Raw genomic sequence first — 16,592 nt, 5'->3', positions numbered from 1 at the left:
CACTTGCAAATCACTTGCAAGCATTCAATAGCTTGTCTTGTCACTGGTACCGGTAACGTTTAAACGTCGTCTGCGTCTAGCGATTTTATTTTATCTGACAGTAATCATAGAGTAGTAAATTAAGGAAATAAGAGCTAAAAATGTGGATAACACTCATTTAATGGCCTCCATGTCCACATAACGTTGTAATAGGGAATGAAACGGCTGCAACCAGCTGTATGAAGCCAAGAAAGTAGGCCTAATTGTTTTGAAAATCTCAGTTTGAAAGATGTTGTTTCGCGTAAGGTTGAGGTTATGGTAAAAATCACTATCGGGTCAATCCATATCAAGTGGTCCAGAAATAAATAAATTGGTTGCTTCAAGATTTTTAATTTTTTTCATATTTTTATCCTTAAAAGTAAATATCATTAGAAGTACAAAAATACAATTATTTTATTTTTATTTAATTTTTCTACTGTATGGCGGCCATTTTTTTGTTAGTCGAATGCCCGTTTTCAGCGATTTCAGAGCTCTACGTTAAATTAAATATCTCTGGTTCTACTAATCCTAGAACATTAAAATAAAAACCAATCTCTTCAGAAAGATCTAAACTTTAATATGGTAATATAGTTATGCACTTAAAACTAAATATTTAGGTCTAATTACCTGTTTAAAGTTTAACGCAACGATGTTACGAAAACACATTTTTAACAATTTATTTTTACATAAAGGCAATTGACTATGTGTTTGTAATTTTTTTATCTGATAGTTATAGGTATGTACTCCAAATTCTCAAAGTTTCAAGTTGTGGACTTGCATAGGGTATTAAATACAAAATTTCAAAATCTTAAAATTTTCAAAATTTCAAAAGTTTGACGCTTAATATCTCTGTTGGGCATGAAAATAAAAATTTAAAATTTGGCTCAGATATAGTACTAAGTAAGAGTATTATCCTGTAATAAATTTATTTTGTGGACTCAACTGGTTTTAAAGTTATGAAACATTGTAAAGTACTCAAATAAGCATTATACGTGTAATAGCGTAGGAAGCATAATATGATATTATAATACACTATCAATGTATTTTACTAATGTTTTATATTTTAATAATAGATTTTAAGCATTTTGATGTTTTTTAAAACACTCTACTTTGCTGTCTGCCACAGGTACAAATCTGTGAAAGGATTGTGTTCAGGGAATTGGTAGATGTCCTTTGAATCAAAATCGAAGTTCTAATTCTTTTTTTGCTACTTCTTCACTGTCTACATAAAAGTATTGAATACCTTTAAGGTTTTTTAACAAAAGTTAAACATATCCTTAGCATTCAAAATTTGGTTGTCAATGGTACATTGTAGACTATTAGTGACTTCGCTCTTTGTAGTGCCTCCTACACCATTGCAGGTATTTTTTCCGTGTGCAGTAGTGTATCAAAAAATGCCTCGCATCTGGTATTTTAGTACCTGTGACTGAATATTTAAGTAAAAAAAATTGTTTTATGATACTGTTTAGCCACGGCCACCTATAAATCCAGGCCGTGGCCTGGTAGAATTTGCAACGTCACAAGTAGTGTTGTTTAGCGCCAGACGTCCCATAAGATAACATGGCTGACTTGTGTATCATTAATTTAAATTTATGAACATAAATGAATTAAAAGAAAATAAATCACATAGGGTTTAAAACCAAAACAATATTAATTTAAAAACCATTTCTATAAATTTAAAGTGGAGTCAATATTTTCCGATGGTGTAGGAGGCACTACAAAGAGCGAAGTCACTAATAGAGTCTACAATATACGAGACGTAGGAATTGGCTAACTCAGGAACTCGCTAACTCGGTCGTGTGGCGGAACTGGCTAACTCTGGAACTGGCTAACCGTCTCAGTCAGGAATTGGCTAACTCCGGAACCCGCTAACTCGATTTTGTCTCGCGGCGGAATTCGCTAACTCTGGAAGTCGCTAACCCAGCCGCGCCCACTGCTCGGAGCGGTGCCAACCTTGTACGACAAAATAATCGTACACTGCCGTATTTCAAAATGTCAGTGTCTATAAAGATACAGTAAATGTTATTGTTTTTTGTTATCAATTCCACTTTTAACAGATAACTAGTCCAAAGTAATTAAAAGACAATTAAAAAATCATGAAAAAATGTTTTTTATTAAACTGTACAATGGCCAGTTAAATGTTTATGATTTCGATCTTAAATATAAATGCCATCAGTATAAAAGAAAATAATAGAATATGAAAAATATTCAAAATTTAGTTTAATTGGTAATAAATAATTAAACCTCTACGAAATTAAGCTAAAATACACGCAAGTTCTTAAACACGGAAAACAGATTTAATTGTAATGTCGTAATAAACCAAAACCATTAATTAATACAGTCATCAACCATCGTAACTTTCATAACTAATTCATAGATTTTAAATTTAATGTTCGTATTTGAACCGTCCAACTTACGTGTACACATATGATGACATAGACTAAGTTATTATCTAGGCCTAATAGTTTGAACCAAAGCATTGTAGGCCTACTAGTAAATAGTTGCCTAATTCTAAAATGTGTTGAATTTTTTAGCAATAATGTTACATGTTTTAAAACAGTTTTTAGATTGTACACCTAAGCACCACTAGTAAAAAATAGGAGAAGATATAATATTCATATAATAAAACGTGACAGGGTTATTTTAATTAACGATTTTTAATAAACTAATTGACGGATTTTCCTGATTTGAGTGTTGGGTTTCCTTTATATTGCTTTCACAAACGATATAAACTATAGCAAGCCATTGCTCGGTTCACTGTTCCCCAGTACTGAGCTACACAATAGACAATAGCTTTGTTTTTGGATAAGATAGAACCAGCCTGGAAAAAAAACTCCAGACTTTTAAAAAGTAAGCCTACTGAAAGACGTAAAATTAATATTAATTCAACAAAATTAAGAGGATGACCTGGGTTCTACACTAATAGCCTACGATAAAAGAAATTTACAAGTTGTATTTATGCATAGACCAACTTTTAATGCAATCCATGAATACATTAGGCCTACCACTTTATAATGTATTGATAAATATTTATTTAAATTCAATAGCTCTATTTAAAAATACGTAACCACTACAATGTAATTCTGTAATGACGTTTAACGTGTAAATTTTATTATGATTTATGATTTAAGGTTACTACAAGCCCAGTATATAAAATACGAACTCAAAAATTTTATTTGCAGAAGTTCACAAAATGGTAGGCTATTTATTCGAATAAAAGAAACAAATGGCGGACTACGAAAATAGATATTTCATAACATGTAATAGATCCAAATTAAATGTGCATTTTTATCTTTTTCATACCAATAAGCTACTATTTAAGTAAGAAACCCACATATAAAACATACTCCCTTATATTAGTACATTTCTAATCCTTATGGATCATCTGAAGACAGTTGTATTGTTAGTTATGTCCGGTGCACTGTCTTTAGAGGTCGTGTTTTGTTTACAATTGTTTCTTGTTTTCAGTAATTTAAAACCTCGTTTAACCAAATAAAACGTTCTAATCACAACTAATAACACGTCCCCTAGTTATATAACCAAACAGTAAGGAACAAATCATGAAGTTAACTATAAAATGATAGAAACACAATTTTGTCGACACTAGCGATCAGTGTCACCGGACATGAACTAGACACGAAAAACGAGCTTCAAAGTTTACAAAGGGATGTAAAGTTTACTTGTGTTGGTTAGTCTATGGTAAGACTATAATGCATTTTCCACCCTAATAACCATAAGAATAATGTTAAACATACTTCCAATATTTTTATTTTATCGACTACGTTGTTCTTACTCCTAATTAATCGTAGGATACGACATTATGGTACCGATACGATATAGGTAGTACACTTTCGGCAACACTGGCCAAAAATATTCGTGCTTGGCTCCCATTGGACGGCCCGCGAGGCTTCTGATTGGGAGTTAGCGAGTTCCGCCGAGGGACCGAGTTAGCGACTTCCGTACGAGGACGGAATTGGCTAACCCGGCTTTAGAGCGGGTTAGCGGGTTCCGGAGTTAGCCAATTCCGAAACCGAACAAGTTAGCGAGTTCCTCTCATCGACCAAATTTGAAGATAGGGCATTTAACATGGGGTTAGCGAGTTCCAGAGTTAGCCAATTCCGCGGACCCCAATATACCATTGACAACCAAATTTTGAATGCTAAGGATATGTTTAACTTTTGTTAAATACACCTTTAAGGTATTCAATTTCTTTATGTAGACAATGAAGAAGTAGCAAAAGATGAATTAGAACTTCAATATTGAAGGACGTCTACCAATTCCCTGAACACAATCCTTTCACAGATTTGTACCTGTGGCAGACAGCAAAGTAGAGTGTTTTAAAACATCAAAATGCTTAAAATATATTATTAAAATATAACATTATTAATAAATAAAAAATACATTGATAGTGTAATATAATATCATATTATGCTTCCTACGCTATACGCATATAATGCTAATTTGAGTACTTTTCAATGTTTCATAACTTTAAAACCAGTTGAGTCCACAAAATAAAATTATTACAGGATAATACTCTTACTTAGTACCATATCTGAGCCAAATTTGAAATTTTTATTTTCATGCCCAACAGAGATATTAAGCGTCAAACTTTTGAAATTTTGAAAATTTTAAGATTTTGAAATTTTGTATTTAATACCCTATGCAAGTCCACAACTTGAAACTTTGAGAATTTGGAGTACACACCTATAACTATCAGATAAAAAAAATAACAAACACATAGTCAATTGCCTTTATGTAAAAATAAATTGTTAAAAATCTGTTTTCGTAACATCGTTGCGTTAAACTTTAAACAGGTAATTAGACCTATATATTTAGTTTTAAGTGCATAACTATATTACCATATTAAAATTTAGATCTTTCTGAAGAGATTGGTTTTTATTTTAATGTTCTAGGATTATTAGAACCAGAGATATTTAATTTAACGTAGAGCTCTGAAATCGCTGAAAACGGGCATTCGACTAACAAAAAAATGGCCGCCATACAGTAGAAAAATTAAATAAAAATAAAATAATTGTATTTTTGTACTTCTAATGATATGTACTTTCAAGGATAAAAATATAAAAAAAAATTAAAAATCTTGAAGCAACTACCTTTGGACCATAGTCTATAGTTGATATAAGTGGTCCAGAAATAAATAAATTGGTTGCTTCAAGATTTTTAATTTTTTTCATATTTTTATCCTTAAAAGTAAATATCATTAGAAGTACAAAAATACAATTATTTTATTTTTATTTAATTTTTCTACTGTATGGCGGCCATTTTTTTGTTAGTCGAATGCCCGTTTTCAGCGATTTCAGAGCTCTACGTTAAATTAAATATCTCTGGTTCTACTAATCCTAGAACATTAAAATAAAAACCAATCTCTTCAGAAAGATCTAAACTTTAATATGGTAATATAGTTATGCACTTAAAACTAAATATTTAGGTCTAATTACCTGTTTAAAGTTTAACGCAACGATGTTACGAAAACACATTTTTAACAATTTATTTTTACATAAAGGCAATTGACTATGTGTTTGTAATTTTTTTATCTGATAGTTATAGGTATGTACTCCAAATTCTCAAAGTTTCAAGTTGTGGACTTGCATAGGGTATTAAATACAAAATTTCAAAATCTTAAAATTTTCAAAATTTCAAAAGTTTGACGCTTAATATCTCTGTTGGGCATGAAAATAAAAATTTAAAATTTGGCTCAGATATAGTACTAAGTAAGAGTATTATCCTGTAATAAATTTATTTTGTGGACTCAACTGGTTTTAAAGTTATGAAACATTGTAAAGTACTCAAATAAGCATTATACGTGTAATAGCGTAGGAAGCATAATATGATATTATAATACACTATCAATGTATTTTACTAATGTTTTATATTTTAATAATAGATTTTAAGCATTTTGATGTTTTTTAAAACACTCTACTTTGCTGTCTGCCACAGGTACAAATCTGTGAAAGGATTGTGTTCAGGGAATTGGTAGATGTCCTTTGAATCAAAATCGAAGTTCTAATTCTTTTTTTGCTACTTCTTCACTGTCTACATAAAAGTATTGAATACCTTTAAGGTTTTTTAACAAAAGTTAAACATATCCTTAGCATTCAAAATTTGGTTGTCAATGGTACATTGTAGACTATTAGTGACTTCGCTCTTTGTAGTGCCTCCTACACCATTGCAGGTATTTTTTCCGTGTGCAGTAGTGTATCAAAAAATGCCTCGCATCTGGTATTTTAGTACCTGTGACTGAATATTTAAGTAAAAAAAATTGTTTTATGATACTGTTTAGCCACGGCCACCTATAAATCCAGGCCGTGGCCTGGTAGAATTTGCAACGTCACAAGTAGTGTTGTTTAGCGCCAGACGTCCCATAAGATAACATGGCTGACTTGTGTATCATTAATTTAAATTTATGAACATAAATGAATTAAAAGAAAATAAATCACATAGGGTTTAAAACCAAAACAATATTAATTTAAAAACCATTTCTATAAATTTAAAGTGGAGTCAATATTTTCCGATGGTGTAGGAGGCACTACAAAGAGCGAAGTCACTAATAGAGTCTACAATATACGAGACGTAGGAATTGGCTAACTCAGGAACTCGCTAACTCGGTCGTGTGGCGGAACTGGCTAACTCTGGAACTGGCTAACCGTCTCAGTCAGGAATTGGCTAACTCCGGAACCCGCTAACTCGATTTTGTCTCGCGGCGGAATTCGCTAACTCTGGAAGTCGCTAACCCAGCCGCGCCCACTGCTCGGAGCGGTGCCAACCTTGTACGACAAAATAATCGTACACTGCCGTATTTCAAAATGTCAGTGTCTATAAAGATACAGTAAATGTTATTGTTTTTTGTTATCAATTCCACTTTTAACAGATAACTAGTCCAAAGTAATTAAAAGACAATTAAAAAATCATGAAAAAATGTTTTTTATTAAACTGTACAATGGCCAGTTAAATGTTTATGATTTCGATCTTAAATATAAATGCCATCAGTATAAAAGAAAATAATAGAATATGAAAAATATTCAAAATTTAGTTTAATTGGTAATAAATAATTAAACCTCTACGAAATTAAGCTAAAATACACGCAAGTTCTTAAACACGGAAAACAGATTTAATTGTAATGTCGTAATAAACCAAAACCATTAATTAATACAGTCATCAACCATCGTAACTTTCATAACTAATTCATAGATTTTAAATTTAATGTTCGTATTTGAACCGTCCAACTTACGTGTACACATATGATGACATAGACTAAGTTATTATCTAGGCCTAATAGTTTGAACCAAAGCATTGTAGGCCTACTAGTAAATAGTTGCCTAATTCTAAAATGTGTTGAATTTTTTAGCAATAATGTTACATGTTTTAAAACAGTTTTTAGATTGTACACCTAAGCACCACTAGTAAAAAATAGGAGAAGATATAATATTCATATAATAAAACGTGACAGGGTTATTTTAATTAACGATTTTTAATAAACTAATTGACGGATTTTCCTGATTTGAGTGTTGGGTTTCCTTTATATTGCTTTCACAAACGATATAAACTATAGCAAGCCATTGCTCGGTTCACTGTTCCCCAGTACTGAGCTACACAATAGACAATAGCTTTGTTTTTGGATAAGATAGAACCAGCCTGGAAAAAAAACTCCAGACTTTTAAAAAGTAAGCCTACTGAAAGACGTAAAATTAATATTAATTCAACAAAATTAAGAGGATGACCTGGGTTCTACACTAATAGCCTACGATAAAAGAAATTTACAAGTTGTATTTATGCATAGACCAACTTTTAATGCAATCCATGAATACATTAGGCCTACCACTTTATAATGTATTGATAAATATTTATTTAAATTCAATAGCTCTATTTAAAAATACGTAACCACTACAATGTAATTCTGTAATGACGTTTAACGTGTAAATTTTATTATGATTTATGATTTAAGGTTACTACAAGCCCAGTATATAAAATACGAACTCAAAAATTTTATTTGCAGAAGTTCACAAAATGGTAGGCTATTTATTCGAATAAAAGAAACAAATGGCGGACTACGAAAATAGATATTTCATAACATGTAATAGATCCAAATTAAATGTGCATTTTTATCTTTTTCATACCAATAAGCTACTATTTAAGTAAGAAACCCACATATAAAACATACTCCCTTATATTAGTACATTTCTAATCCTTATGGATCATCTGAAGACAGTTGTATTGTTAGTTATGTCCGGTGCACTGTCTTTAGAGGTCGTGTTTTGTTTACAATTGTTTCTTGTTTTCAGTAATTTAAAACCTCGTTTAACCAAATAAAACGTTCTAATCACAACTAATAACACGTCCCCTAGTTATATAACCAAACAGTAAGGAACAAATCATGAAGTTAACTATAAAATGATAGAAACACAATTTTGTCGACACTAGCGATCAGTGTCACCGGACATGAACTAGACACGAAAAACGAGCTTCAAAGTTTACAAAGGGATGTAAAGTTTACTTGTGTTGGTTAGTCTATGGTAAGACTATAATGCATTTTCCACCCTAATAACCATAAGAATAATGTTAAACATACTTCCAATATTTTTATTTTATCGACTACGTTGTTCTTACTCCTAATTAATCGTAGGATACGACATTATGGTACCGATACGATATAGGTAGTACACTTTCGGCAACACTGGCCAAAAATATTCGTGCTTGGCTCCCATTGGACGGCCCGCGAGGCTTCTGATTGGGAGTTAGCGAGTTCCGCCGAGGGACCGAGTTAGCGACTTCCGTACGAGGACGGAATTGGCTAACCCGGCTTTAGAGCGGGTTAGCGGGTTCCGGAGTTAGCCAATTCCGAAACCGAACAAGTTAGCGAGTTCCTCTCATCGACCAAATTTGAAGATAGGGCATTTAACATGGGGTTAGCGAGTTCCAGAGTTAGCCAATTCCGCGGACCCCAATATACCATTGACAACCAAATTTTGAATGCTAAGGATATGTTTAACTTTTGTTAAATACACCTTTAAGGTATTCAATTTCTTTATGTAGACAATGAAGAAGTAGCAAAAGATGAATTAGAACTTCAATATTGAAGGACGTCTACCAATTCCCTGAACACAATCCTTTCACAGATTTGTACCTGTGGCAGACAGCAAAGTAGAGTGTTTTAAAACATCAAAATGCTTAAAATATATTATTAAAATATAACATTATTAATAAATAAAAAATACATTGATAGTGTAATATAATATCATATTATGCTTCCTACGCTATACGCATATAATGCTAATTTGAGTACTTTTCAATGTTTCATAACTTTAAAACCAGTTGAGTCCACAAAATAAAATTATTACAGGATAATACTCTTACTTAGTACCATATCTGAGCCAAATTTGAAATTTTTATTTTCATGCCCAACAGAGATATTAAGCGTCAAACTTTTGAAATTTTGAAAATTTTAAGATTTTGAAATTTTGTATTTAATACCCTATGCAAGTCCACAACTTGAAACTTTGAGAATTTGGAGTACACACCTATAACTATCAGATAAAAAAAATAACAAACACATAGTCAATTGCCTTTATGTAAAAATAAATTGTTAAAAATCTGTTTTCGTAACATCGTTGCGTTAAACTTTAAACAGGTAATTAGACCTATATATTTAGTTTTAAGTGCATAACTATATTACCATATTAAAATTTAGATCTTTCTGAAGAGATTGGTTTTTATTTTAATGTTCTAGGATTATTAGAACCAGAGATATTTAATTTAACGTAGAGCTCTGAAATCGCTGAAAACGGGCATTCGACTAACAAAAAAATGGCCGCCATACAGTAGAAAAATTAAATAAAAATAAAATAATTGTATTTTTGTACTTCTAATGATATGTACTTTCAAGGATAAAAATATAAAAAAAATTAAAAATCTTGAAGCAACTACCTTTGGACCACTTGAAATGGATTGACCCTATCTCAACCAATGTTAATGTAGCGAGAAAAGTAGCTAAAATTCCGCTACAACTACTTTAAAAATGTAGCTAGCTACAGCTAAAGCTATAAAATCTTAAAAGTAGCGACGCTACAGCTAACGCTACAAAAAAAGTAGCGCGCTACTGTAGCGTCGCTACTTGTAGCGCGCTACTTCCCAACACTGCAAATATATATATATATTTTGTATATAATGCATAGAAAAACACACATCAAAATGTGCAGCTGTGTAACGTGTTAACTGGTTGAGGACTTTTTTATAGAGGGCCAGTGGCGCAGCCAGGTGTGAAGCGACTTGGATCAAAAATGGCTCAAGCCCTACCTTCCACCCTAAAAACAAAATATTTAACTTCAAAGCACTTTGTACACACCTCAGTAGTAATCATTGCACACTTGTTAAAAGCCCTTATAAGAGACGATAGGTGGCTGTCGTTATTTAATAATAATAGTTTAACATATAGTTGAAAAAAAATCCTATGAAAAAAAGCCTTAATAGGCGTTAATAGGAGTTTCTATTCAGACCTACTGGAAATTGTGTATAGTATGAGTAATTGTCAGCGAAGCTGAGGTGATGTTAATGTATGTCCTCACATAGCCATAATGTATTTATTTAAACAGATAATATTACAATATTTTACTTGGATTCATTAAAACATCAATAAAACATAGTATGAAAACACAAAATCCTATCACAACACAAAATCTAATGTAAGTTTTTTTCTTCTTTATATTTTGTACAAATAACATTACAATATTTTCCTTGAATTCACTAAAACACCACCAGCTGTAAGATAATCCCATGTTTGTATGGATGTAAACAAAATGTAAACGGAACTTGAAAAAGTTTAGATTCAATTCAATTAAATTTATTTATTCAATAACAACACAATGACAAAAGGGCATTATAACACTAAGCTACATAAGCCTCATAAAAGGCTTGTCCGTAACATTTCTTGATTTCACTTAATGTCTTTGTAAAGATGAATGACAACATAATTCAGCACAAACTCTGAAATTTAAAAGCCTATAGAACAAATGGCTTTAACGGGATATCATCCAAACCAGCAAAAGACACATCTAGAGGGTAAGAGCTTTAAATTAATACCCAATAAGCCTAAAAAAATAAATATTAGCCCTCCGAAGGTCACGCTTCTAAAAATAGACGCATAACACACTTTGTGTAGTGTCACGCGTCTATTTTTAGACGCACGAACATCGTTTACGGCGAAGGCTCTATGACTGACTGAATCGGATTGAACTGGATCGAGTTAGGTATCGTTCTTTTCATTAGATTCTAAGCTTTCTAAAGGTCTGTCTCTAAGCGCTGTTTGTTCTCTGAGCCGATCGTAATTGTAGCAGACAGCTGACGTGCATATTAGTAAACAGGTTACTTAACCTCGGACCGATGACTGATGTGTTTTATTATGTTTATCATTGTTTTAGTGTTAAAAATCAAAAGTAGTGATATACGTGGTGCATTATAAGAAGATTTAAGTGGTTTTGAAGTGCTGGTTGATGATCCTGAAGAAGTAGGTAGTGATATTGATGTAAATTATCAGCCAGATTCCTAGCTATGGTTAGGCTATGCATTCTTAGCTAAACGCTATGTACTGAAATCCGTTTTTCGCTCATAACTTATTTATTTGATAACTTACCTCGCTATATGATTATATATTTGTAATCCTCATTAAATTTAGAACAAAGTGGCTGTTTTAAAATATTTATAGGCCTATAATTTATACAATTTCATTGAGCGCGAACTTATTTTTTTTTGAAAATTTTCGAAATTATATTTTTTTTACCTAAAATTTTTTTTTTTTTAATGTTCTTTATGTTTTATATATAATATTGAAGCCCATGATTTTCCAAACAAAATGGTATATAGAACATTAGAATTAACATTGTTTTAAGCTTCTCAGATCCGTTTTAATAAAACCTTGCAAAGGGGCCAAAAATAGGTGGACATTAAGGCCTAAACTATGGACCTTTGGAGGGTTAAGGGGTCGATTTGTTGCACATAAAAAATTTCAACAAATTCTTTTAATGATATAGATTTGCTACAGAAGAAGCTCCTAGTTTCTATACATTTTCTAAGCCTTTCACTTTAATTGAGAATTTAAGAAATCAAGCAACTTATAATACTAGTGCACCTGTTGCTCGAATTCGAGCAATTGCAAAGAATTACATGCGTTATTTCAAAACGAATAACAATCATAATTTTCGATGACTTAAAAGAGTAAACTCAAAGATAATGTGTAGGCCTAATCAATCACTCCACTACAGTTATCGAAACTGAAAACAACTCACTCTGTAAACGATCTCTCTTGTGTGTATCATGTGTTTACTATGAACAGCTGTAATTAAGACAAATTATTTGTCTGTTTAAGTAAACAAAATATTTTCTTCATAAGAAATACATTGGGATTTTGATGGCCTGTGGGGCAAAGCCCGAGGACTTTTAATACATGAATTGGTGAAAGGGGGTGTCTACACAAAAAATACTTAATTTTGACATTATTAACGGAGGAGTATCCTAGTGTTTCGTAGAAATCGCCTTCACCTATTATATATATAAGGATGTCCTACGTGTCAGTAAGTTACAGAGTTGTATAAGGAATGTTTGTTTATTACAATTGTGGTTACAAATAATGGAAAACACACGTAAAATTATCACAAAATATGAAAATTCGTAAGCTCACAGCCATTTGACCCATACAAATTTTAATTTTGAGAAAATCTCCCCTTTATTTTAAAAAGCTTTATTTACCCTACTGCAGAAATATAAATGAGGATTAAGCTTATCTAGTATATACAGTCTTTAACCTAGGTCAAAACCAGACGTGGCTTACCAGGAAAGTTCATGTATTCTGCCGGGATGTCTATATTCTTCAAAAGGTTAACAAGCTTCTTGCATTGCGTTGTTTTACCAGATCGGTCACAGCCTTCTACCACAATCAGAGCTCCACGAATCATTGTCTTGACTGAAATGCACAGATGTTGTTAGGCACCTAATTTAGTTTAATTTACGAGGGTACAAAAGAGATATAAATCTCCAAGAAACTAAGTATTTGGAAGAGGGTCAATAATATTTCAAGATATGTGTAGGCCTACAGTATCCTACTTAACTTATGCCTTGTTAAAAAAAATAAAACCTGCAGATTAGTTTGTCTGATAATATGACTAGGCTATCCAGTCTTTGGTTATCCAACTATCCTGAAGGAATGAGCGAGTAGGCCTACTCTGAAACTGTGTGGTTCCATGTGATATTACTATACACGGTGGTGGCTGGGTAGCTACTTCAAGACAACTTTTGCCGTCCCATCCTTACAGGCTTAAGGCACCTATAACTTATTGTAGGAATTACCCTCTTATTGTTTAGCCCATTGCATACAACAGAGTTTGTCAAGTCTTTGAAGTTTGTCAAGTCACTCTGCTATGTGTGAACATGTCCTTTGTTGTACATCTGTTGTACATTTGTGAACATCACGTGACTATGTTGTATTGATACAGTGATCACTGTACGTGGGCAATGAATACAGACCATTTAAGAAGTGCAATGCCTTTGTTAAAAATTCAGTCTGGGAAAAGACTATCGCGATCGCGCTGCGAAGTTAGCTGACCGAGTGAGAGAGAGTAGCCTAAGACAAAGAATCAGCTTAGAGAGAGAGAGGGATAGAGTACCGTGGCCGCCTCGCAAGCGATCCTATTGGTGGCCGCGCAAATCTCATTTCGGCATGTCTGACTATTATCCATAAGCATTTTGCTTCTTAAAGCATTTGTATTCATTGACATAGGCCTATTGTCTCGGAATATTGCCGTCAATAAATTTTAGCACGAACACTTTGTCACTTCTCATCCCTTATAACTTAATGGTTGACACTCAAATAAAATCAAATCATCTTTATTTTGAACAGAAAAAACTGTATAATAGCGTCACAAGAATATATTATAATAAAACTAAATTATAAATGCTGTTAGAACTAAAACGTAACTGAACAGTATCTTAATTCGATCGGCAACTTAAAAAATCTTTCACAGTGTAGGGAGCTTGTTCTAAGAGTATGCGTTTGACTGCTCTCCCAAATTTGTCTTTGTCTTGCTCCACTTTCAGGGGTTCAGGCAACACATTGAAAAACCTGATAGGCCTACTATTATAAGGTGTCTCTCAAAGAAACTTGTCCTGCTTAGGTAGCTTAGTATTGTTTTTTTTTTTTTTTTTTTTTTTTTTTTTTTTTTTCTGAGAGTGTACTGCATTGAATGGAACTGCGGTTGATACAGATGATCATTTCTTTTTAAAAACAATAGACAACTCAGTATGTATATGGATGGAAATGTGAGAATATTGTATTCCTTGAAGAGAGGCTTGCAAGAAGTACGATCGGATATTCTGAAGGCTTCTCTTAGGGCTTTTTTTAAAGACGGAACACAAACTTTGTTCGTACGCTCTCACAGCTTCAAACTGGCACCAAATAGGCTACGACAATAATGGGTAAATCAGTCCATAATAGGCACTCAAGGTTACACGAGAATCGGTAAACTTCGAAAGACCTTTGATCACAAAAATTCCAGTTCTAATTCTTCTGGATATTTGCTCTATATGGTCATGAAAGTTGAGCTGTCTGTCTAAGACCAAACTAAGAAACTTAGCATTACTGCAAGAACATATCTCTTCGTCACCTATCAAAACAGTCAGTGGGACTTGCTTTTTTTGAGCTGTTAGGCCCTAATATGGTAACTTATTGGAGCATTTTTGTTTTATTGCAGTTTAAAAGAAGTTTGTTGTTTTGGAACCATTGCAAAGCTCTATTGGAACTCTCAAATGCTATTGTCTCTAGATGAGCCGTGACGTCTTTAGTTGAGACACAAAGTGAGGTGTCGTCGGCATATAAACAGCATATCTACATTTGAACCTGGATTATTTGATACAAAAGAAGGCAGGTCATTAATGAAGAGCAAAAACAGGATTGGGCCGATATAGAACCCTGGGGAAATCCCCGAATAATAACAGACGAAGCAGAGGTAGCATGATTACGAATTCCTTGGGAGTCAACAAAGGGTATCCGGACTGATTTTTTCCTTGAAGAAAGGATGACACCCATTTGTGAGCTAAGCCCCGTACTCCAAGTCGGAACACTAATTGCGTTCCTAGGTTATGACGATGGTCGTACGCTACGCGGGCCTATTGTCCTGATATAGTACCATCACTAGACACCATATGGGGTACTGGCGTGCATTCCACTATTTTTATTGGTGAGTTACTAGTAGCTTCACACAATCGATTTCAATGTGAATTGTGCTTATTAACTTCGATTTTACATTGTAAACATTGTTGGCTAGTGCTGATTCAATGTTCCTAATAAAACATAATACACTTCAAAAAATCGTAGTAAATTCAGTTTTTGTGGCAGCAGAAAAAATTTTGCACCATTATTTTCAGGTAAAAATCTAGTTTCTAATGATAGGTAGCCTATATAACTTACTATAGAACGCTTGATCACCCTCAAGTAAATAATTACTGATATTAGCATAGCCCAGTTAAGAAACTGTACCCTTGGAGATGAATTACGAATGAAATTTAGCAATAGCCTAATATAGGCCTAGGCCGAGGCCTAACTTAATGCAAACAAACAATAGAATAAGTAGTGGACATTAGGCCTGGTTATTTTTTGTCGTTTTCATATCATAGCCTAACTTACTTACTTACTGACTGCGTTGTACTGTACACTTTTGTCTTTGTCTTCAATTACTGATCCAAGCAAGTGTAATAGGGCCTAGGACCTGGTGTGAAATTTGTATTTTATTTTGATAATTTATTTTACCATTATCTGACTCTTAAGTATACTCACTTAACACTGACACTTAACTCACTTTACTTTTGGTTAAAATGGTTATATCTTTCTTTTGCTTTTGTCATGATCAAAACAAAATAATAAACAAAAATGAAACGTCAAGTCAGGTCTCAAGTCTCTCAAGAGTCTCTCTCAAAGCTCAAGCTCAAGCAGAAGCTCAAGTCAAGTCCAAGAGTCAAAAGCGGGAATTCTCTATTTTTTCTTGTCTGCTTGCAGGCTAGACTAAAAGCTTAATCTTTAGCTCTGATTAAAAGGTTTTTTGTTTTAGCGAATTGCCCATGGGAAACAAGTTCTTACTCTTACCGTATGTCTCATGACGAGACCTGAGCCCTCGATCGATTTAACTTTTTATTCTTAAGGTCCCCACAGGCCAAAACCACTATTTGTTCAAATTCATATATAAATATATAAATTTCCAAAATGTGTCCAATTTTCAAAAAAAGGGAATAGATACAGCCTAAGCAGCTATCGGCCAATAGTACCACGGCCGCCTTTAGTACCCACGAATATAGTGCCTGTGCTGTCCAAGGTGATATGCATGTAGCATACGATCAGTTGACTAACTTTTTTGAAATAAACTCATTTTTCAACAAACATCAATTTGGTTTTTGAAGTGGATAGTCCACTTTGCGGATGCAATAGGTTTTTTATGGTTGATGGTTCATGACATAGTGAACGCCTTTGAAAAAAAAGAATATGTCTGGGCAACCTTCATTGATCTCAGCAAAGCGTTTGCGGA

The 16,592-nt window shown here is 33.1% G+C and overlaps 1 protein-coding gene across 3 annotated transcripts in view; it reads right to left on the bottom strand.

The window, feature by feature from the left end:
* Positions 1-15,977, bottom strand: part of LOC128983392 (uncharacterized) — a 34,443-nt gene extending 18,466 nt beyond the window's left edge. The window contains exons 1-2 of one of the 3 annotated variants that reach the window (XM_054402666.1): positions 15,705-15,977; positions 12,854-12,985 (exon numbers count right to left, since the gene is read on the bottom strand). In XM_054402666.1, the coding sequence (XP_054258641.1) occupies positions 12,854-12,977 (124 nt within the window). In that variant the 5' untranslated portion in view covers positions 12,978-12,985; positions 15,705-15,977. Of the gene's footprint in view, positions 1-12,853; positions 12,986-13,368; positions 13,388-15,704 lie in introns of those variants that run through there. The other 2 variants (XM_054402675.1, XM_054402683.1) reach the window with 2 other exon arrangements.
* Between the last annotated feature and the right edge of the window lie 615 nt (positions 15,978-16,592).

This window comes from Macrosteles quadrilineatus, unplaced genomic scaffold (genome assembly GCF_028750875.1).
Source record: "Macrosteles quadrilineatus isolate MER2022 unplaced genomic scaffold, UCM_ALF_1.0 Scaffold_1__1_contigs__length_201487025, whole genome shotgun sequence".
In the NCBI taxonomy this organism is placed as follows: Eukaryota; Metazoa; Arthropoda; class Insecta; order Hemiptera; family Cicadellidae; genus Macrosteles; species Macrosteles quadrilineatus.
This window is presented reverse-complemented; position numbering and strand designations above follow the sequence as displayed.